The 24,985-nt window shown below is 35.3% G+C and overlaps 1 protein-coding gene across 1 annotated transcript; it reads right to left on the bottom strand.

Moving 5' to 3' along the window:
• Positions 1-2,659: 2,659 nt before the first annotated feature.
• On the bottom strand, positions 2,660-24,084 carry LOC128161758 (uncharacterized). The gene is made up of 7 exons (XM_052825150.1): positions 23,852-24,084; positions 9,101-9,257; positions 7,660-7,808; positions 6,001-6,133; positions 5,158-5,344; positions 3,989-4,989; positions 2,660-2,764 (listed from the first exon to the last, which is right to left on the bottom strand). The coding sequence occupies exons 1-6, from the start codon at positions 23,940-23,942 to the stop codon at positions 4,804-4,806; spliced, it is 903 nt and encodes a 300-aa protein (XP_052681110.1). The 5' UTR covers positions 23,943-24,084; the 3' UTR covers positions 2,660-2,764; positions 3,989-4,803.
• Positions 24,085-24,985: the final 901 nt, after the last annotated feature.

Raw genomic sequence — 24,985 nt, 5'->3', positions numbered from 1 at the left:
ACAACTAACACAACAAAAGAAGCTTATTGTTTTACTTGCGAAGATGTTGAAGAAAAGTTTGTAAATAATGTAGATATACTCTAACAAGTTGTCTAGACATTTTGTATTTGATACTCTAGAGATGGTCGAATGCTATTTGTTGGCCGTTGTTCTCAGGTGAGCGATGTGGCCCCTGGGCCTCTTTTTGTGTTTTAATTTACTCAAATATTGCTGAAATTTATGATATATTATGAGAAGCGTAGTGCGTCAGAAACCCTTGGCTAGCGAAGATATGTGTAAAAAAAATCTGTGATATATTGAAGTTATCTTTCTTTGACCAGTCATGCAAATTGATCGAAGTCTACGTGGTTTTGATTTAATTATACTGAATTCATTAATCACACAAATGAGATTGGTTTCTACACTACACCGACAGATTGCATTTTGGCATCTGAAATTCAATAGCTCGTCAAAATCAATATTGACAAAACTATTCAACAATTTCCGGAATGATCATAAGATGCTTTAACTTGCGTAGATCTTTAAGATGACAAATGAACTTTGTATTTCAGGAAATGATTCAGTTTATTGGACATACAGATTGTGTATGTCCAGTAAAAAAGTGGGCATCATGACAAAACGAAACTATTTTATGGACCTACAAAATATATATGTAAAGTTAAAGAAAGGGCATCAAGAAAAAACTTCGTGCCAAATAATAACATTCAGATATGTCCATTAACGATGGCAGCGCATTGGGGAAAATGCGCCGACGTACAACATTTTGTACGCGGCACAATTTAACACAACGTTTCCTTTTTTTCACGATTAAGTTTTGCTTGTGCTATTGCAAGATATATGACAGTCCGACGAAACGTTGAGAATTGATAACTCGATCTCAATTATCTCTATTAAAAACTGCCGAAACACTCTTTGTATCTATAATAACAACATCAATGTATAACGTGTAATTATAGGGTGATCTAGAGTGTCGGGTCTTAATTCAAAACTTGTTGAGAATTCTGTAATCGACATGGATTGTTATGGGTATTAATAAGTCAAGAAACACTTTTTAACAAACCGACAATTATAATATAAATCAATTTTGCGTATATGCCATTTGAATAACACACTTTTACTCAACACGCCATTAAAATGAAGGTACCACAACAGTTATAAAGCGCGCTAGTATACATATATTTACATTCAGTATATATTCCCCCTTATGTTTGCATTGGAAATCTGCGACGTTCAATTTTCTATGAATAAACTTTGCTAATTCATGCGCCATGAGCACAGATACAAACGTCTTCACGTGTTTTGAGTATATTTATTTTTGTGAGATTAAATGAAACTGTCAATCTTACACAACCATTAATATATATCTAATCCTTAATAAAAAAAAAGAAGATTTTTCTACACAAAGTTTCTGGCACTATATTTTTTGTCGTGGAAGCTAACTAAAGTAACATGTTAATATAGCTGTTCCATGTATGTTTCATATCCCTGACTAAGAGTGTAAATATGGCTTAATAGCAGTGCTACACAATTAATATTTCATACAAAAAGACATCAGTGTGAAAATGTAAATATAAGCATTGAATGCTTAATTTTGGATGTCGTCGGTCCTATGTCACACCAAGCGGTGCAGACAAATTATCATAACGCGCTAACGCGCGGTATTCAATTTGTCTGCACCGCTTGGTTTGTCAAAGGACCGACAACATCCAAAAATAAGCGTTCAATGCGTAAATGCAATTTCACACATCACAGCATCGTACAGAATGTTTTCAATCGTATGGTGTTCTGATGCGCGAGTGCAAAGTTGCGAGGGTGAAGGAGCCAAAGTGCGATGATACAAAGTCGAGATTGCGGAGTTGCGATAGGAAGTATTTATTTTACTATCGCTCCTTCGCCTTCGCAACTTTTGCCTTCGCCTTTTTATGTATGTGTACATGTAGTCCTCGTTTTAAAATAATTCTAGCTGTAAAAGTGGCGTCTGCGACAAAAAACGAACTTTGAGAAAATATTTCTAACAAGGAATGTCTAATGATGAAATTCAAAAACTACTGTGTTGACAGCACGGTGAGCAGACTGGTAAGTGACAGAAGTCTGGAAGTGCACACGCATTATGGCGGGCTTAATATTTTATATGGAGTACATAATGATTGGGCCCATTAACTAGCACGAATAAAAAGTCCCAGATTATCTTCTCTTTCTCGTCAAATTAGAATAATCCACCAGCCCTTTCACAAAAAGAAAGTATTGCTATCGTAAATTTAAGATACGACATTTTATGTGTAAGCTATAAGTTTTCACTTGCAAGGAAGTTTAAAAAAAATATTTTAGAAAATTTGAAAAGGGCTACATAATTTTTATTTACTTTGACCCTATTGTAAAGTAATCTAAGCAAAATAGTAAACTATTAATCAAATAATTTGATAAATTATGCTGGTTTATAGAGAACGATGTTCGATTTTTGTCCGGATATTTGGATATAATTCTTTCTTCATTAATCATAAACTCAAAATATGATGAACCTAGTTTAAATGCACGGAGAGAGAGAGAGAGAGAGAGAGAGAGAGAGAGAGAGAGAGAGAGAGAGAGAGAGAGAGAGAGAGAGAGAGAGAGAGAGGCGTCATGTCTAGCAAGACTCGATAAATAAGCAAGACAATATATATAGAGCGGAATATTTTTAATAATTTGTTGTTTAAAAGGACAAGGAAAAATCTCAATTTTTTATTGTTGTTGAACGTCTTTTCCAGTGCGTCAAGACAATTTTAATCTGCAAGTAAAAGAGGAAGAGCAATGTAGTTTGTTTATACAATGCATGAATTTTTACGTTCGTTTGAAAAATAAAGGAAGGTCGGCATACTTTCAATGTATGCCCTAAAATTCAAAAGTTGTTTAAATCTCATGAAAATACACATATATAATCTTGAACACGTAAGTTTATAAAGTACTTCGTTACTCGCTTTTATTCTGTTTTAAAAAGGAAATAATGACTTTAACAATACATCATATTCCTAAGATACTGCCAAAATTTAAGAAAAATGGCACATTTTTTCACAGTTTTTGTTTAAGATAATGTACCCGCAACCGTCGCAACGAAACTAGTATATTTCATGTGATATCACATGATTAAGTTCTAATGTGAATTTTAAAAAAAACTTCCACGAAATTGGTCTACTGTTAAGTTTAATGAAAATGCGGTAACATGCTTTTTATGACGTCACATGATTAAGTTATAATGTAAATGAAAAATACTTCCACGAAATTGTGTCTTCTGCTAAGTTTAATGAAAATACGGTAACATGCATTTATGACGTCATATTTACCCTTGTGAAATTCTAATCTGGTATCTATTTCAAGATTCTTAATTTTTTTTTAAAAGTATTCTAGTGTAAATAATGGGACATTTACATTTTTGTAACATTTTCAAAAATTAATGTAAAACAGTAAAATATGACTGAAACTGTACCTTCTTCTTTGTTGAGGATGACGTTTACTCAGAATTATAAAAAAAATTCCACTGATGATAATGAAAAACCACCTATTGTATGTTAGGCTATATACCTTTGATTGAAGTGTTTTTTTCACTTTTAAAAAAGTATGTCAATGACCTACTTTTTGAGTTAATGGCCATTGAATATTTTTTGAAAAATGAAAGAAAAATCCCTTAAGATTTTACACTACGGTTGAGATTCTCTAAAGTGTTAAAATATTAGGTTTTAAAATTTTAAGAATATTCCTGTCCGAATTTCCTCTCTCAGTTTTCAAATTCCACCCATTTTTGATTCAATTTTTCAAAGAAATTGAATGATAAGAATACAAAAACACTTATAGTATTAAACTACATATATTTACCTTATTAATTCATTCAATGATCAAAATTTTGAGATAGGTGTCTTTTATCATTTTTAAGCATTTTTCAATATTTTTGCACTGCATGAAAATAAATCCAAACAAATATGTAAGGAAAAGCTTTCACTGTTTCAAATTATCTGACCTCTTCACCTCCTTCCGGTGGCATCCACAATGGCGACAAAGCATTCCTTTCCAAATGATGAATTCCTCCCCACCGCGGATAATGCTGTCTGAGATTTGATTGTTTATTAACAAGTTGTTTTTGTGAGACTTGTTGGAATGTTTAGTGTATCACAGAATGCATGTGTGGAAAATTATAACCTCAGGGCAAGTTATACAGCCCGGCCAAATAGAAACACAGTGAGTGTACTTTATGGGGCGGCATTCAGCATTAAGGTTCTATCTCCTTACTCTTAGTTTCCTTTTTAATGATAAGAGATAAATTACCTATACATTTGACATCTATTACATGTATTTAGTTCAATATCTTCCATGGTAGTCTCTATAGTAAATATCTATCGAACTTCGAGTTAGTTTCATTTTAACCAGAGAACTCCAATTGAGTGAATTTCTCTCATTTGAGTGAATTTCTTTAAAAGTAGGGAACTTAATTCGAGTTATAATTTCATTTGTATTCGATAATTTCAGTCCAACCAGACAGTCTGATTAAAACCATCTCCGACAGGGTGTAAGGAGAAAAAGGGGGGGGGGGGGTATAATCATGCTGTAAATCCAGGATCTTAACTCGAGTGAATTTCATGTGAATTATTTGCATGACATGTCATGTGCTTCTTTTTCCAGGCTAATATTATTATACAGTCACGTGAACACATGAGGCACAACTGCTTGTAAAGTCGATTGGTATATGTATTATTGGTAGAGTTACCTACACATGTATCTCTAGGTTCAAGGTTGATTATCATTTGAAATAACGAGGGAGTGGTGTCAAATCGTTGATTAATTACGAAGATGGTGCAATATAATGTACGGCAGTCCACATAATGATGTAATAATGACAGTTAAACTTGTGAGCGGCGTATTGGAAGCGCTGGAATTGTACGGATTCGCATAAATCACGTGACGTTGATCTGGTGTGTCCGCCTTCGGTGTATTAAAAATGTTTGGTTTAGAAGTTATTGTTTCCTGTAAATGAGAAAAACACAATACCTTTATACGATGAATACATGTATGCAAGTCTTTTTTAATCTTTGAGAAAAAGAGTTTTTAAATTATCAGGTTGATTGGATTATTAAAACTCTTCAGCTATTCTTATTTTCAGAGACATTTCGTTCTATAAATAGATATGTGTACCTGTCGGTAAGGCCGACGGCGTAGTGTCGTCATCAGAGCAGTACCTAACCCGGACAAGGGCATGACGTCACATTTGGTACTTTTCCGAACCATGGGTTTTACAAGAATTGGGATGAGTTGCGCAGCTTCCGGTCCACACCAACGTCCTATTTTAGATGTGATGCAATCCACAGTTCGGTTAAGATCACTATTAAAGTATGAAAAACAAGTGAAACACTGTCAACGTGACAACAAATCGGGCTTTCATTTATAAATGTTAACTGTATCCATAATACATGTCAACCCGTATCCAGTGAAATGGAGTACCCCATATGCAATATTTTGCCAAAACATGACTTAGTTCAAAAGCTGGTATTTTCCTCATAAATTATTGGAAATCAAAATCCTAGCAATATGCACACCTCTGATATATGTACAATTGATCTACAAAAGAACAACTTGAAGTTGAAAGTTGAAGTTGAAAACTGTAAGAGGAGTTATCCGTACAATGAAGGTACCCTATATGCAATATTTTGCCAAAAAATGACTAAGTTCGAAAGCTGGTATTTTCTTCATTAATTATTGGAAATCAAAATCCTAGCAATATGCACAAATCTGATATATGTACAATTGATCTGAAAAAGAACAACTTCCTCTTAAAACTGTAGGAGAAGTTATCCGTACAATGAGGTGGTACCCGTTTGACAGCCGCCCGCCCCCCGCCTGCCATTTTAACCATTTTAATAACCGGATTTTTCCGTTGGAAAACCCGGTTAAAAATGAAAAATTGAAAAAAATATGAATTAGATAATCATATTTGTCCTTGAATTAATAGACTGAATTAATCTATACCAACAATCTTACCTACATAACTGATATATATCGTCTTCACTGATCCACTGCATCAGACGTATAGAAGAAGAGTTCATTCCGTCTCTGAAGCATCTCTCGGAGTAGGCGCCGTACTCTCGTAAACAGGTCATGTGACGTGCGTATCCTAGAGACCGGAACAACAACAAACAATGTAGACCAAAACAACAACAAACCATAGAGACCGGAATAATAACAAATCATATTGACCGGAACTTGTAACAACAAATCATATAGACCGGAAAAAAAAACAAATCATAGAGACCGGAACAACATCAAATCATAGAGACCGGAACAACATCAAATCCTAGAGACCGGAACAACATCAAATCATAAAGACCGGAACAACATCAAATCATAAAGACCGGAACAAAAACAAAATAACCATTTATTTTTTCTTGTTAGCCGAGGCATTGTTCTTTTAATTAAATCAAGTGAAAAGATATTGATATAATTGATACTGGCGTGATTTATTAAATGGTCTATTTAGGGGAAGGCCAAAATTGATTCTGCTTCGTCAGAAATTTTTTAAAATCTAAATTATACAGGTTAGACGGCACAAACAATGGAGTGAGTTTTATTTCCTGTCACATAAGTAAATATGAAATATCAATATTCGAGCTTTTTGCCTCAATTGTGAAACAGAAATGTATGCAGACATTTTAGATGTAAATAAGCACGTGTTGGTCGCTATGTAATATAACATTTTCTTCTGTAGGATATGCTGATTAACGTTATTTTTGTTTAGCAGATATAATGTAAAATTTTCAAAATAATTTTACATTTGTGGTGATAAATACAGGTAAATATAGATAGTGGCTTGGTTCTAAAGTAAGATCTAGTAATGGGCCTTTTGAATGGCCATAGCAAAAGTCATTCCAATAATAATAAGATTATAAAATGATTATGATGATAATTTTATGATAACAACTCTTCTGACTACTATTTTGCCCCCCCCCCCCCCCATCTTAAAACGAAACTGTTACAGTTCTTAATCATAAGTTTGATAATTCAAACCGAAGTCAAAACGGTTCATTATCTTATTACGTGTAGTCTTTCCCAAGTTATTATTTTCGTCATTTTTTCACGATTTTTGATGAAAATACAAATATCTGTCAAAGAAGCACAACTAAGAAAAAGTCCAAGATTACTTCATTGACACCTTTCCAGATCTCTTTTCTCCCGCAAAAATTGAGATGAACGAAAACTTTCTTACGGAGATTTAAAATGGGTATAATAACATCTTTTAACATTCGAAAGTCAATTTTGCAACGTTATCATCCGGGTACTTTCATGGCATTCCCCGTAGACTTTTTATTTTGAGATGTGTAAAGAATTATGACAAGCTAGAGGGGGGCTTTTCAGAATAAAAGCCACCTTGAAAATTACAGATATGGAGATATTTACATCTGAAATCTAAAGTCTGTACTCTGTTTTTGTAGGTCAGTTAAAGAACCATGAATATTTTATCCTCCATATTCCTTCTGAAAGACGCAGATCCGTCCTGAACCTTAAGCTTTAATATGATGGTGTTATTTCGTCTCGTTAAGAATTTTGTGGCCGCAGCTAAAATAATCTGACCAACCCAAACGTCTAAACCATGCAAATTGTCACATATAAATCAGAGGAAAAAATGGTGAAATTGATGCTCACGTTCATAAATATTATCGTCTGTGCAGAGAGCGGATACTTCTGGTTTGGCGCCTTGTAAGTTCATTAGGGTCGCCTCGATCTTTCTATGCAAAGATGCGGGGCAGATTTCCTTCATATTCTCAATACAGACCATGGCTTGGTTGTATGCACTTCAATATGAAATGGAACACAAAATGTTTCTGTCATAAAAGATTGAATTTGATTTCATGAGAGGGTTTATTTATGTTGTGATGGTAGCGGTGTGTAGTTATCGAATCGGTGATGACAGATACGTCAAATCTGTGATCTTTCCGGAATACTCAACCATTATGAAAAATAACGCAATGAAACGTCTTACAAAACAGGAATGCATTGTTTACATAACATTTCAATATAATTTTTACACAATGTACAATACAATACAGAAAAATATGGAACAGGAATAGTTTCAGAAATATGTGATAATGAAAGCGGACTTAAACTAAAAGATTTATCATTTTACGGATGTGTACGATTTTATTTCTGGAAGTTGTTATTAAATAATTTATAGCAATATTGTACAAGGGGGGTATACTCTTACTCCGTTATTTAAACTGCCCACTTCTATGAGTAAATGAGTAAAAAATGCCCCCCACCCCCCCCCCCACCCCCAACAAAAAAAGATTCAACTGACTGCCACTGACCACACAGTTAGTCTTATCTTTGACTTTTGACCTCGTAACTTCGAAATCAATAGTTATAGAGTACGACAAGTACTCCTGAAGGTTAAAATGTAGTAGTAAACATGTACATGTATATGCATATACATGTAGTTTGTAAGCTATAGTTTCTGTCCAGCAGCGAGTTTTCCAAAATACTGAACGGGTACTAGTATGAACTTCGAAGCTCTATTTTAAAGTAGTTAGACTCTTAACGTTTGCCGTAGCTCAAAATCTACTCCTTACGGGAGTACCGTGAACCTTGCCAAAATTGTCAAACAAAACTGTGTGGACAATACTTAAGGTGGAATAACACATCATCACAAAATGGCTGACCTCTGATCAAAACGACCTTTCGTTTTATTAAAAGGATTTTATGGATGGCAATAGGTGATTTACTCCATAGCCGAGTTGATAAAATGTGTGGCTTGTGATCCGTACATCCTGAGTCCGAATCCCTCCGGGGCTTTTGTTGTTATCTACTGAATTAATTTTTTTATTCATTTTTTTATCCCCAAACTGCAATTTTTTCGCCTATTTGACTTTTGTACAGCTTATCTATCATTGTATTTTTCATTATCAAATAATTTACTGTTTATTTGAGTGACTTTTTCCAGGTGTGTTATTCCACCTTTACCAGAGAGAGAGAGAGAGAGAGAGAGAGAGAGAGAGAGAGAGAGAGAGAGAGAGAGAGAGAGAGAGAGAGAGAGAAAGAGAGAGAGAGAGAGAGAGAGACAGACAGACAGACAGACAGACAGACAGACCTGCAAAAGGCCCTAATAATTTCCACATCGACCCCGGAGAAGAGCGTTGCGCTGCTTTTGACCATGTTGAGCATCTGTGTGTTGTATCCGGTGAAGCATTGGAAGGCGTACTTCTGGACAGGGCTGGGACAGTCAGGGTAAACCTCACCTCCGGAGCCTGTCAAAGGGAGACAAATCGATCCAAATTAATTTCATAACAGAATTACATGTATATATATACTAATATTGCTTTGTCCATGCTAAATGGTCTTTAAGTTAAAAACGTGATAATTGAATTTATTTCGTCTTACGTAGTTATATAGCTTAATTATAGCAATGATTTAATATTAAGAAACAACCGTCATGATACTTATGCACGTATACCGGCTGTCTTAAAATAATGTTGCTTTGAGAAAAGATGATGTACGCAGAGAGAGAGAGAGAGAGAGAGAGAGAGAGAGAGAGAGAGAGAGAGAGAGAGAGAGTGGTTCTGAAATTAACAACCCAATAAAGATGCTATCCCCGGTAATTAGCAGGTGCTGTCTTGCAGGCAATAAACATTGGTACGAACTGATAGGATGCCGCTCTGTTAATTGAGACCGAATACCAACCATGCAAGTCCGACCCAGCCTGTATTGTCAATTCCTCCTACCCTACCCCCTCCCCCCTCCCTACCAAAAAAATATACTTTTAATGCTTGTCTTGTAATTTTTTTACATTGCTTATCTGAAAAAGAAGAATAAACCCCACGGGTCTTATTACCATATTTTCTTTTATTGAGAAGGAATTAGAAAAAACCACACACATCTACGAACCTATACTCCAGAAAACGCATCAAATTTGATGCCAACAATTTGCAAAATGTCTAAAAATTAGTTACAGGGCTCTGTATATAGGTCGAACATAAATCAAGTTGTGATTGATTTAGTTCTGCGTTTATCACCATCATTAACAGAGATTAGAAACGTGTACAAGTTAAGTCGGTGTCTTTATCACTTTCCCTCCTCAGCACGTGTTCAACATCCATCGCGTGTTTCTCTTTCGATGAAAAGACAGAGACTTTGAATGTTTTGACAAAAAACGTTTGTGATGTTGTTTTCTCTTCTGACATTTACACCGGTGTGAAGAATTAGGGACAAAAATCGGCGGTGCATTGGAAAAAAAAACCCTCTAGAAGTAGCAGATGCTGATTCGACATCTCAAGATGCGCAGGAACCCTACAGGGGGTTGTGTGTTAATTATGAAAACCGAATATATTCATGCGACCTTTGTTAGTAAACATGGTGGAAAAAACAGCGAGGTGGAAATATACAGGTTCTTAAACCGTACACAAAAAACAAGTCGCGAAAAACAGACGGTATATTTCTGTACCATAAACAAACTATTATAGCGAGTTCAAACAGAAATCAATTTGTGTAAACTTCAAGTGGAATAAGTATCAAACCATGGCGGGCATTGTGGCAGAATAGTTCCCGAGAGTTAATCAAAACCTCCACCCTCTCTACAAATTACAGCTGCACAAGTAAAATTACATCAACATATTAAGAACTGATATACATTTGGCAATCAGTTTTTAGAACGCAGTTCGCAGTTCGCAGTTCGCAATTGAATAGTGAACTGCGTTCTATAGAACGCAGTTCGCAATTCAAAATTTAGAATTCATATTTGGGGCCCGCTTGCCTTATATGCAATTGAATAGTGAACTGCGTTCTATAGAACGCAGTTCGCAATTCAAAATTTAGAATTCATATTTGGGGCCCGCTTGCCTTATATGCAATTGAATAGTGAACTGCGTTCTATAGAACGCAGTTCGCAATTCAAAATTTAGAACTCATACTTGGGGCCCGCTTGCCTTCTATGCAATTGAATAGTGAACTGCGTTCTATAGAACGCAGTTCGCAATTCAAAATTTAGAATTCATACTTGGGGCCCGCTTGCCTTCTATGCAATTGAATAGTGAACTGCGTTCTATAGAACGCAGTTCGCAATTCAAAATTTAGAATTCATATTTGGGGCCCGCTTGCCTTATATGCAATTGAATAGTGAACTGCGTTCTATAGAACGCAGTTCGCAATTCAAAATTTAGAATTCATATTTGGGGCCCGCTTGCCTTATATGCAATTGAATAGTGAACTGCGTTCTATAGAACGCAGTTCGCAATTCAAAATTTAGAATTCATATTTGGGGCCCGCTTGCCTTATATGCAATTGAATAGTGAACTGCGTTCTATAGAACGCAGTTCGCAATTCAAAATTTAGAATTCATATTTGGGGCCCGCTTGCCTTATATGCAATTGAATAGTGAACTGCGTTCTATAGAACGCAGTTCGCAATTCAAAATTTAGAACTCATACTTGGGGCCCGCTTGCCTTCTATGCAATTGAATAGTGAACTGCGTTCTATAGAACGCAGTTCGCAATTCAAAATTTAGAATTCATACTTGGGGCCCGCTTGCCTTCTATGCAATTGAATAGTGAACTGCGTTCTATAGAACGCAGTTCGCAATTCAAAATTTAGAATTCATATTTGGGGCCCGCTTGCCTTATATGCAATTGAATAGTGAACTGCGTTCTATAGAACGCAGTTCGCAATTCAAAATTTAGAATTCATATTTGGGGCCCGCTTGCCTTATATGCAATTGAATAGTGAACTGCGTTCTATAGAACGCAGTTCGCAATTCAAAATTTAGAATTCATATTTGGGGCCCGCTTGCCTTATATGCAATTGAATAGTGAACTGCGTTCTATAGAACGCAGTTCGCAATTCAAAATTTAGAACTCATACTTGGGGCCCGCTTGCCTTCTATGCAATTGAATAGTGAACTGCGTTCTATAGAACGCAGTTCGCAATTCAAAATTTAGAACTCATACTTGGGGCCCGCTTGCCTTCTATGCAATAGAATAGTGAACTGCGTTCTATAGAACGCAGTTCGCAATTCAAAATTTAGAATTCATATTTGGGGCCCGCTTGCCTTATATGCAATTGAATAGTGAACTGCGTTCTATAGAACGCAGTTCGCAATTCAAAATTTAGAATTCATATTTGGGGCCCGCTTGCCTTATATGCAATTGAATAGTGAACTGCGTTCTATAGAACGCAGTTCGCAATTCAAAATTTAGAACTCATACTTGGGGCCCGCTTGCCTTCTATGCAATTGAATAGTGAACTGCGTTCTATAGAACGCAGTTCGCAATTCAAAATTTAGAATTCATACTTGGGGCCCGCTTGCCTTCTATGCAATTGAATAGTGAACTGCGTTCTATAGAACGCAGTTCGCAATTCAAAATTTAGAATTCATATTTGGGGCCCGCTTGCCTTATATGCAATTGAATAGTGAACTGCGTTCTATAGAACGCAGTTCGCAATTCAAAATTTAGAATTCATATTTGGGGCCCGCTTGCCTTATATGCAATTGAATAGTGAACTGCGTTCTATAGAACGCAGTTCGCAATTCAAAATTTAGAATTCATATTTGGGACCCGCTTGCCTTATATGCAATTGAATAGTGAACTGCGTTCTATAGAACGCAGTTCGCAATTCAAAATTTAGAATTCATACTTGGGGCCCGCTTGCCTTATATGCAATTGAATAGTGAACTGCGTTCTATAGAACGCAGTGCGCAATTCAAAATTTAGAATTCATACTTGGGGCCCGCTTGCCTTATATGCAATTGAATAGTGAACTGCGTTCTATAGAACGCAGTTCGCAATTCAAAATTTAGAATTCATACTTGGGGCCCGCTTGCCTTATATGCAATTGAATAGTGAACTGCGTTCTATAGAACGCAGTTCGCAATTCAAAATTTAGAATTCATATTTGGGGCCCGCTTGCCTTATATGCAATTGAATACTGAACTGCGTTCTATAGAACGCAGTTCGCAATTCAAAATTTAGTGCGATTGAATAGTGAACTGCGTTCTATAGAACGCAGTTCGCAATTCAAAATTTAGAATTCATATTTGAGGCCCGCTTGACTTATATGCAATTGAATAGTGAACTGCGTTCTATAGAACGCAGTTCGCAATTCAAAATTTAGAATTCATATTTGGGACCCGCTTGCCTTATATGCAATTGAATAGTGAACTGCGTTCTATAGAACGCAGTTCGCAATTCAAAATTTAGAATTCATATTTGGGGCCCGCTTGCCTTATATGCAATTGAATAGTGAACTGCGTTCTATAGAACGCAGTTCGCAATTCAAAATTTAGAATTCATATTTGGGACCCGCTTGCCTTATATGCAATTGAATAGTGAACTGCGTTCTATAGAACGCAGTTCGCAATTCAAAATTTAGAATTCATATTTGGGGCCTGCTTGCCTTATATGCAATTGAATAGTGAACTGCGTTCTATCTAGAACAATTCAAAATTTAGAATTCATATTTGGGGCCCGCTTGCCTTATATGCAATTGAATAGTGAACTGCGTTCTATAGAACGCAGTTCGCAATTCAAAATTTAGAATTCATATTTGGGGACCGCTTGCCTTATATGCAATTGAATAGTGAACTGCGTTCTATAGAACGCAGTTCGCAATTCAAAATTTAGAATTCATATTTGGGGCCCGCTTGCCTTATATGCAATTGAATAGTGAACTGCGTTCTATAGAACGCAGTTCGCAATTCAAAATTTAGAACTCATACTTGGGGCCCGCTTGCCTTCTATGCAATTGAATAGTGAACTGCGTTCTATAGAACGCAGTTCGCAATTCAAAATTTAGAATTCATACTTGGGGCCCGCTTGCCTTCTATGCAATTGAATAGTGAACTGCGTTCTATAGAACGCAGTTCGCAATTCAAAATTTAGAATTCATATTTGGGGCCCGCTTGCCTTATATGCAATTGAATAGTGAACTGCGTTCTATAGAACGCAGTTCGCAATTCAAAATTTAGAATTCATATTTGGGGCCCGCTTGCCTTATATGCAATTGAATAGTGAACTGCGTTCTATAGAACGCAGTTCGCAATTCAAAATTTAGAATTCATATTTGGGACCCGCTTGCCTTATATGCAATTGAATAGTGAACTGCGTTCTATAGAACGCAGTTCGCAATTCAAAATTTAGAATTCATATTTGGGGCCTGCTTGCCTTATATGCAATTGAATAGTGAACTGCGTTCTATCTAGAACAATTCAAAATTTAGAATTCATATTTGGGGCCCGCTTGCCTTATATGCAATTGAATAGTGAACTGCGTTCTATAGAACGCAGTTCGCAATTCAAAATTTAGAATTCATATTTGGGGCCCGCTTGCCTTATATGCAATTGAATAGTGAACTGCGTTCTATAGAACGCAGTTCGCAATTCAAAATTTAGAACTCATACTTGGGGCCCGCTTGCCTTCTATGCAATTGAATAGTGAACTGCGTTCTATAGAACGCAGTTCGCAATTCAAAATTTAGAATTCATACTTGGGGCCCGCTTGCCTTCTATGCAATTGAATAGTGAACTGCGTTCTATAGAACGCAGTTCGCAATTCAAAATTTAGAATTCATATTTGGGGCCCGCTTGCCTTATATGCAATTGAATAGTGAACTGCGTTCTATAGAACGCAGTTCGCAATTCAAAATTTAGAATTCATATTTGGGACCCGCTTGCCTTATATGCAATTGAATAGTGAACTGCGTTCTATAGAACGCAGTTCGCAATTCAAAATTTAGAATTCATATTTGGGGCCTGCTTGCCTTATATGCAATTGAATAGTGAACTGCGTTCTATCTAGAACAATTCAAAATTTAGAATTCATACTTGGGGCCCGCTTGCCTTATATGCAATTGAATACCGTATATACTCGCCTATAAGTATTGTTCGCCTATAAGTCGGTTGCCATTTTTCAGGTTCATTTACAAGATTTTGCCATTGACCCTCTTATAAGTCGGGTAATTTTTTCTGGTTAATCAGTCTACAGATTGTCGATCAAATAAGTACATTTTATCAAGCATTACTATATTCTAGCTAAAAAATATTGGTGTTTGACCCCTCTGTTGTCATTTGTAGATGCAATGCATTTTAAGTGTTGGTGTTAAGACATCTATCCTGGATTAATAACTTTCGATTTTGGACGCCATTTTTTTTGGATACACTAATGAAAACTTGTCAAAGCTTTAAAAATATTTTAAATACTATTGAAAATAAAATGATAGTGATTTTGATCCCCTACTGACTGATTAAGATGGTATAGCCCCTTTTAAAAGTGGTGTGTTAGCTTGTGTTGTTTTAGGTGACATGCCACCTACAGCCACCAATATAGCTATTATCACCTCATGCAGGTGTAATTAATCATGAATAATTATAAAACGATCTTTATTTTTTTAAAACAGACCAGCAATTATTCTGGTGTTTAATTTTTAAGTATTAAACAGAAATAGCTGTTCTGTAATCCAACTAGATCGCTTTTAGACGCCATGTTTTTAAAGAGTTTTCTGTAAACAGAGTTATCTTTCTTGAAGTTTATAACTTACGATTTTGGACGCCATTATATTTTTTAAACACTTAATACAACTTGATTATAGCTCAAAAACTATTTTAAATGCTACTGGAAATAAAATGACAGTGATTTTATCCCCTACTGACTGATTAGGGTTGGTAATTAGCCTCTTAAACTCAGTGTTGGCTTGTGTAGTTTTAAGTACAGTTATACCTACAGCTATTATCACCTTAGGCGTAAATAATTGCCTGTTTAAATAAAAAATACTTTTTCATATTTTTAAGAAATACAGTTGAAACTTTCAATGTATTTATTAATGTGTTTATCTTTTAGTAATTAAAAAATGAACATGTCAAGTATAGGGATCGCAAGTCAAAAGTTGGAAGCAAAATGGCACCCAAAAACGAAGTTTTACTCAGTGGAAAAATTATCTGATTGTATGTCATGCCTATAAGTCGGACCCCTACTTTACATTCAAATTTCTACTCCCAAAATACCGACTTATAAGCGAGTATATACGGTAGTGAACTGCATTCTATAGAACGCAGTTCGCAATTCAAAATTTAGAATTCATATTTGGGACCCGCTTGCCTTATATGCAATTGAATAGTGAACTGCGTTCTATAGAACGCAGTTCTCAATTCAAAATTTAGTGCGATTGAATAGTGAACTGCGTTCTATCTAGAACGCAGTTCGCAATTTAAAATTTAGAATTCATATTTGAGGCCCGCTTGCCTTATATGCAATTGAATAGTGAACTGCGTTCTATAAAACGCAGTTCGCAATTCAAAATTTAGAATTCATATTTGGGGCCCGCTTGCCTTATAGGCAATTGAATAGTGAACTGCGTTCTATAGAACGCAGTTCGCAATTCAAAATTTAGAATTCATATTTGGGGCCCGCTTGCCTTATATGCAATTGAATAGTGAACTGCGTTCTATAGAACGCAGTTCGCAATTCAAAATTTAGAATTCATATTTGGGGCCCGCTTGCCTTATATGCAATTGAATAGTGAACTGCGTTCTATAGAACGCAGTTCGCAATTTAAAATTTAGAATTCATATTTGGGACCCGCTTGCCTTATATGCAATTGAATAGTGAACTGCGTTCTATAGAACCCAGTTCGCAATTCAAAATTTAGAATTCATATTTGGGGCCTGCTTGCCTTATATGCAATTGAATAGTGAACTGCGTTCTATCTAGAACAATTCAAAATTTAGAATTCATACTTGGGGCCCGCTTGCCTTATATGCAATTGAATAGTGAACTGCATTCTATAGAACGCAGTTCGCAATTCAAAATTTAGAATTCATATTTGGGACCCGCTTGCCTTATATGCAATTGAATAGTGAACTGCGTTCTATAGAACGCAGTTCGCAATTCAAAATTTAGTGCGATTGAATAGTGAACTGCGTTCTATCTAGAACGCAGTTCGCAATTTAAAATTTAGAATTCATATTTGAGGCCCGCTTGCCTTATATGCAATTGAATAGTGAACTGCGTTCTATAGAACGCAGTTCGCAATTCAAAATTTAGAATTCATATTTGGGACCCGCTTGCCTTATATGCAATTGAATAGTGAACTGCGTTCTATAGAACGCAGTTCGCAATTCAAAATTTAGTGCGATTGAATAGTGAACTGCGTTCTATCTAGAACGCAGTTCGCAATTTAAAATTTAGAATTCATATTTGAGGCCCGCTTGCCTTATATGCAATTGAATAGTGAACTGCGTTCTATAGAACGCAGTTCGCAATTCAAAATTTAGAATTCATATTTGAGGCCCGCTTGCCTTATATGCAATTGAATAGTGAACTGCGTTCTATCTAGAACGCAGTTTGCAATTCAAATTTAGAATTCATATTTGGGTAGTTTTTAGCTCACCGAAACGAAGTCGGGGGGAGCTTATGCTATACCCTCGGCGTCGGCGTTGGCGTCGGCGTCCGAACCTGGTTAAAGTTTTTGTTGCAGGTCCTGTTTCTAAGTTATTACTTGTCCTATCTTCACCAAACTTGCATGGATGATGCATCTTGACCTACTCATGGACTTGAAAGATCTGAATGCTGAATCAGGGCCATGATTTTCAGATGCTGGAGGAGGTTAAGGTTTTTGGAGCAAGTTAGAGTTTTTGGTGCAGGTGCCCTTTGATAGCAATTTATAGGTTACTACTGGTCCTAACTTTACCAAACTTGCATGGATGGTGCATCTTATGATACTGATGCATCAGACATGCTTTAATGCTGAATCTGAGCCTTAGGTTTCAGATGCTGGATGAGGTTAAGGTTTTTAGAGCTGGTTAACGTTTTTGGAGCAGGTGCCCTTTGATGATTATATCTTAGTTATTACTGGTCCTAACTTCACTAAATTTGCATAGATGGTGCGTCTTATGATACTGATATACCTGGCAGGCTTGAATGCTGAATCTGAGCCATAGGTTTCGGATGCTGAAGGAGGTTAAGGTTTTAAGAGTTTGTTAAAGTTTTTGGAGCAGGTGCCCTCTGATGATTATATCTTAGTTATTACTGGTCCTAACTTCATAAAACTTGCATGGATGATACGTCTTATGATACTGATGCACCTGGCAGGCTTGAATGCTGAATCTGAGGCGTATGTTTCGGATGCTGGATGAGATTTGTTTTTTTGGAACAGGTCACAAATTTTATAGATAATAGCTTGCATAGTTGATTTAACTATAATATTAATGAACTGCAGAGGTAGCTTCAGATGCAGATCTCCATTATCAAAGTTGCTAAAAAAATTATCCTATCTAAAACCTGCTTGATAGATGTGTTCGTTGTTAAATGATATGATATGATTCCTATGATATAGTATTGTATGATATGATACACTATTGTTTTATATGATACAATATTATATCATATATTATATTGTAAAAAGTTATATGATACGATATGATATTGTATCAATTTTTTTTGTACATTATGATATGATATTGTATTGTGATATTGTTATGTATAGTATTGTTTATTATGATACAATATTGTATAATATGATATTGTATAATATCACATATATTATATTTTATCACATGCTATTTCATATGATATTGCAACATAATATAGTATCATATGATATGATATTGTATAATATATATCATATCATATGATACGATATTGTATGAAATGAGATTGGTTTATATAATATATTATTATATCAATATATGAAAATGTATTATATGATATTGTATAATGTGATATTGTATCATATAATACAATAAAGTATACTATGATATTGTATGATATAATATAGTACTATATCACATGATATTGTATCAATTGATATTATACAATGTTGTAGCTAATTTTATTGTATCATATGATACAATATCCTACATTGTATTAAATATGATACAATATCATACAATGCAATATCATGCTATAATATTATACAGTATAATATTGTGATGCATTATGTGATATGATATTGTATCATATATTATTATAATGTATCATATCATATCAATATCATAATATATTATGATATTGTATTATGTGATCAAATACAATAATGTATAACAAGATACAATGTCATATCATATGTTACAATATCATATTTCATCATTATTTATTACAGTATTTTATTGTAATATATGATATATATTGTACTGGTATCATAGGATGCAATATAGTATTTCATATTATCGTATTGATAAACATTGTATCATATAATACCCTATGAAATGAACATATGATTATTATACAATTTTTATTATATGATATTGTTATACGATATTTTGTCAAAACAGTATCCATGTATATCCAAGATCATTAACTATGATTTTCAAATAATATGATAAAGGTGGTCTCATAAAGGTGATTCCTCAAAAAGGTGATCCCTCGTCTCGGTGAGCTTTGTAATCTGTTATTACCTATGTTTAAGAATCGGGCTTATATGCAATTGAATAGTGAACTGCGTTCTATCTAGAAAGCAATTCGCAAATCAAAATTTAGAATTCATATTCGGGACCTGAATTTTTCAGGGGCATCTACTAGTGGTATTTCACTACCACTGTGAAAATATGGTGATGCTGTTATCTATAGTTTCTGAGAATCGGGCTTATATGCAATTGAATACTGTAGTTTCATTGATATTCAAGGGCATCAATTTTCGTGGATAAAGTGAAAATCACAATATCAAGTATACGTAAATTAGTGGCCAATGAACCTATCAATACAAAATGTTTAATAAAATTGCACTTCAATGAATATTTAATTTCGTGGATCAACTAAACAATGATCCACGAAATTCATATCCTTATCTAGTGACACACTAGTAACTATATTTTTATTCATATGCACTGATAATAAATGAAAATAATATATATATTTCAAAGTACATTTTATTTATTTTTTATCCATGCTTGCGTGCATGCATATTTCAGCATGCGCAGTCTAATATTTCCGGACACGACTTCCTACTAGACTGTGAAACTTGCAAAGTTGCGTTAGCGCGACGGCGTGTTAAGCAAAGTTGTGTTAGCGCGACGGCGTGTTGTGCAAAGTTGTGTTAGCGCGACGGCGTGTTGTGCAAAGTTGCGTTAGCGCGACGGTGTGTTGTGTACATGTGTTAGCGCAATGTCTCGTTTATCTGAACGCGATGTCGCGCTAATGCAAATGGCCCTATCCGGACACCATACAGATCTCAAAAACTATAGATTACTGCATCACCAAATTTCACAGTGGTAGTGAAATACCACTAGTAGATGCCCCTGAAAATTTCGGTCCCCAAAAATGAATTGCGAACTGCGTTCTATAGAACGCAGTTCACTATTCAATTGCATATAAGGCAAGCGGGCCCCAAATATAAATTCTAAATTTTGAATCGCGAACTGCATTCTAGATAGAACGCAGTTCACTATTCAATTGCATATAAGGCAATCGGGCCCCAAATATGAATTCTAGATTTTGAATTGCGAACTGCGTTCTAGATAGAACGCAGTTCACTATTCAATTGCATATAAGGCAAGCGGGCCCCAAGTATGAATTCTAAATTTTGAATTGCGAACTGCGTTCTAGATAGAACGCAGTTCACTATTCAACTGCATATAAGGCAAGCGGGCCCCAAATATATATGAATTCTAAATTTTGAATTGCGAACTGCGTTCTAGATAGAACGCAGTTCACTATTCAACAATTTGAATTGCGAACTGCGTTCTAGATAGAACGCAGTTCACTATTCAATTGCATATAAGGCAAGCGGGCCCCAAATATGAATTCTTAATTTTGAATTGCGCACTGCGTTCTATAGAACGCAGTTCACTATTCAATTGCATTTAAGGCAAGCGGGCCCTAAATATGAATTCTAAATTTTGAATTGCGAACTGCGTTCTATAGAACGCAGTTCACTATTCAATTGCATATAAGGCAAGCGGGCCCCAAATATGAATTCTAAATTTTGAATTGCGAACTGCGTTCTATAGAACTCAGTTCACTATTCAATTGCATTTAAGGCAAGCGGGCCCCAAATATGAATTCTAAATTTTGAATTGCGAACTGCGTTCTATTCAATTGCATATAAGGCAAGCGGGCCCCAAATATGAATTCTAAATTTTGAAATTCTAAATTTTGAATTGCAAACTGCGTTCTATAGAACGCAGTTCACTATTCAATTGCATATAAGGCAAGCGGGCCCCAAGTATGAATTCTAAATTTTGAATTGCGAACTGCGTTCTATAGAACGCAGTTCACTATTCAATTGCATATAAGGCAAGCGGGCCCCAAGTATGAATTCTAAATTTTGAATTGCGAACTGCGTTCTATAGAACGCAGTTCACTATTCAATTGCCTATAAGGCAAGCGGGCCCCAAGTATGAATTCTATATTTTGAATTGCGAACTGCGTTCTATAGAACGCAGTTCACTATTCAATTGCCTATAAGGCAAGCGGGCCCCAAGTATGAATTCTATATTTTGAATTGCGAACTGCGTTCTATAGAACGCAGTTCACTATTCAATTGCCTATAAGGCAAGCGGGCCCCAAGTATGAATTCTAAATTTTGAATTGCGAACTGCATTCTATAGAACGCAGTTCACTATTCAATTGCATATAAGGCAAGCGGGCCCCAAGTATGAATTCTAAATTTTGAATTGCGAACTGCGTTCTATAGAACGCAGTTCACTATTCAATTGCATATAAGGCAAGCGGGCCCCAAGTATGAATTCTAAATTTTGAATTGCGAACTGCGTTCTATAGAACGCAGTTCACTATTCAATTGCATATAAGGCAAGCGGGCCCCAAGTATGAATTCTAAATTTTGAATTGCGAACTGCATTCTATAGAACGCAGTTCACTATTCAATTGCATATAAGGCAAGCGGGCCCCAAGTATGAATTCTAAATTTTGAATTGCGAACTGCGTTCTATAGAACGCAGTTCACTATTCAATTGCATATAAGGCAAGCGGGCCCCAAGTATGAATTCTAAATTTTGAATTGCGAACTGCGTTCTATAGAACGCAGTTCACTATTCAATTGCCTATAAGGCAAGCGGGCCCCAAGTATGAATTCTAAATTTTGAATTGCGAACTGCGTTCTATAGAACGCAGTTCACTATTCAATTGCCTATAAGGCAAGCGGGCCCCAAGTATGAATTCTAAATTTTGAATTGCGAACTGCGTTCTATAGAACGCAGTTCACTATTTAATTGCCTATAAGGCAAGCGGGCCCCAAGTATGAATTCTAAATTTTGAATTGCGAACTGCGTTCTATAGAACGCAGTTCACTATTCAATTGCATATAAGGCAAGCGGGCCCCAAGTATGAATTCTAAATTTTGAATTGCGAACTGCGTTCTATAGAACGCAGTACACTATTCAATCGCACTAAATTTTGAATTGCGAACTGCGTTCTATAGAACGCAGTTCACTATTCAATTGCGAACTGCGAACTGCGAACTGCGTTCTAAAAACCGATTGCCTATACATTTTGTTTTGAAATTTTTAAGTAATGTTTGCCTTTTTGTCATGATATCTTACTTGCCATCGTACACACGTCTTACAACATCTCTGTCTGTCTGTCTGTCTGTCTCTCTCTCACCAACTAATTATTATTAAAGTTGATTAAATTAGCTTGGAGTGCGTTGATTTTGTTTGATCACAAAATACAGTTTTCCCTATTCAAAGGAAAACACGGTTATGTATACATTTAACAGTCATAATTTGACGCATATATATTTAATGATTTAATGGAATTGTATTACCTTATTTTTCAATCTTCCGTATCAAAAATACAATCAAAAAGAGGGAAAGGAAATAATTTCATCAATGTTTCGACAAATTGTATATTTTACCGGTAATGATTTGATTTTTGATGCCAAGAATTGCCCCAGTAGTGAACAGATGTACACGTATTCACTGAGTTTTGAAAAGAGCAATATTCTAACTAAATAATGCTATCTAAATTCCCGAGGGGGGAAGTAATTCATGTTTTCAAAACGAGTTTGTTTTCCCAATAAGAGCAATGGCATACATCTTGTTTCGTTTACGAAATCTATACATGTATCGATTACTTTACATTCATATATATAGTACAATTAAACTACCGTGTACTAAAATTTTCGTTAACGGCGTTTACAGGATAAAATTTTGATTACAAGAAACTGGGAAATATTTGCCCCGTTTTATTTTCTCCCCTTTCACCCTCGTTGTCAGCGGGCGAATTTTAAGACTGCATGGGCGAATTCATATGTCTCATATTATTTCTCTTAAAACACAACAGTGTCTGGGCGAATTCAAAACGGGGCGAAACTGTTAACAAATGCAGAAGGGCGAAGATCACACAGGGCGAAAAATAACCCTGTAAAAATATTTGCTATATATACTAGTATATATCTAATATTTTTTTTTATTATAAGCGTGGTATTTTACCAATCGGCAGTCCTTTACTGTAACTTCTCAATTCTTGAACTATGTATTTATGGACTGTGCACTATGAGACTATGATCTCAATCCTATAGAACAATTCAAACCAGAAATCGTGATAAAGGTAAAACTTAAAAAATACAATTCTCTTGCATTAAATGTAATTTCTTTGATATTCTTTAGTGTTTTCAAGTATTATAAAAGTGTATTTACTGTAAAAGTCAGTGAGTATATTACGAAAATTGTCAATAGGGCAACAGTTCAGTGATAAGTAGCGAATGCATCCCTGTCTATTTAATATACAAATAGTCGTTCTATTTCATGATGAATATTCATATCTAATTTGTTTATTTCTTTCCTTAATTAACAGCAAATAATCAAACGGAACTCGTTTAGAATTCGAACAACAAATAAAGCCCGCCAAATACAACGATTGAATAAATAAATCACAAAGAATGTAAAGCAACAATTTCTTACCTGCAAAACTAAAAATCTGAAGAATCAAGAGAAACATTAGAATTTCCTTTCTGCCGTGACAAACCGACGAATAGAGCTCTCTTTTACACATGCTAGTATATTGTCCCGGGAAAATAAAGCTTGGCGGGAACTTTCTGAGCAGACGACACAGAGCCGGTCATTTCATATCAAACCTGAGACGTTTATTGCCGTCTGCCAGCAATAGTTCATCAGTTGAAATATAAAGTTGTACGATAAGGACCGAAACAGCACGAACTGCCGAAATCTCGCGCGTGTCTCGTTTTGCCAAAGTATCTTCCTTAAACATTTGTGAGTCTGATGTTTTATGCATCTGGACCCGTGATTAATATGGCCTCTGATCGGCTTGCTCTGGAGCTTTTCGAGTATCGTAATCTGTTTTCAAATTATCAAGATAATTAAAAGACTATATATATATATATATATATATATATATATATATATATATATATATAAAGTTCTTTTAAATTCTTCTATATATATAGTTCTTATATATAAAAGTTCTTTTTTAGGCTTTCTATCTGCCGATTAGTTTTGAACACAAATAGACAGTTTCTAGCATTTGGCACATTCATTTTAGGTCTAAACCTGGAAAATTCAAAATGTTAGCAAGACATTACCAGAGCTTTGTTTACGTATTGTGAGCTCTGTGTCTCAATTGTAACTCGACGATTGACGCTCAAATGTTTGGTTGACTATGAGAAGTGCCCTTACTGAAGCATTGTAAACATTAAAAACGGAATGAAATAAGATCAAAATCGTGACCTTGCCCTTTCACTACCTGTGTAATTTTGATTTTAACTGCAGCAGACAATTTTCTGGCATTTAAAATACAAAACCCTATAAAACTAATATTCTCGTTTTTTGGCTTGTGTATATTTTTTATAGCTGTTATCTATAAAATTAAGACATAAATATCGTAAAAGTGATGGGGCGAGAACCTGAGCCATTTGCATTTATTGTTAATAATAGTACATGTACAAAATAAATGTTAGGAACAAAATAGCTGAAAACAAAACCGTGTATGTCTCATTTATCACAATATATTTACATCTACAGAGAATGATTCCCTCTGTTTCTTACGGAATCTTATTGTTAATTCATAACTCTATAGAA

This window comes from Crassostrea angulata, chromosome 8 (assembly GCF_025612915.1).
Source record: "Crassostrea angulata isolate pt1a10 chromosome 8, ASM2561291v2, whole genome shotgun sequence".
NCBI classification, from domain to species: Eukaryota; Metazoa; Mollusca; class Bivalvia; order Ostreida; family Ostreidae; genus Magallana; species Magallana angulata.
The sequence above is the reverse complement of the archived record's forward strand: the minus strand, read 5'-3'. Positions and strand labels throughout refer to the sequence as shown.

What these genes read in the sequence shown, in the direction of transcription:
- LOC128161758 (XM_052825150.1), bottom strand. Translation starts at nt 23,942, where the DNA reads ATGTGTAAAAGAGAGCTCTATTCGTCGGTTTGTCACGGCAGAAAGGAA. An exon ending in ATTATTAGGGCCTTTTGCAG is followed by an intron (nt 7,809 to 9,100) that starts GTCTGTCTGTCT and finishes TTCATATTGAAG; the next exon opens with TGCATACAACCAAGCCATGG. An exon ending in GATATATATCAGTTATGTAG is followed by an intron (nt 5,345 to 6,000) that starts GTAAGATTGTTG and finishes ATACTTTAATAG; the next exon opens with TGATCTTAACCGAACTGTGG.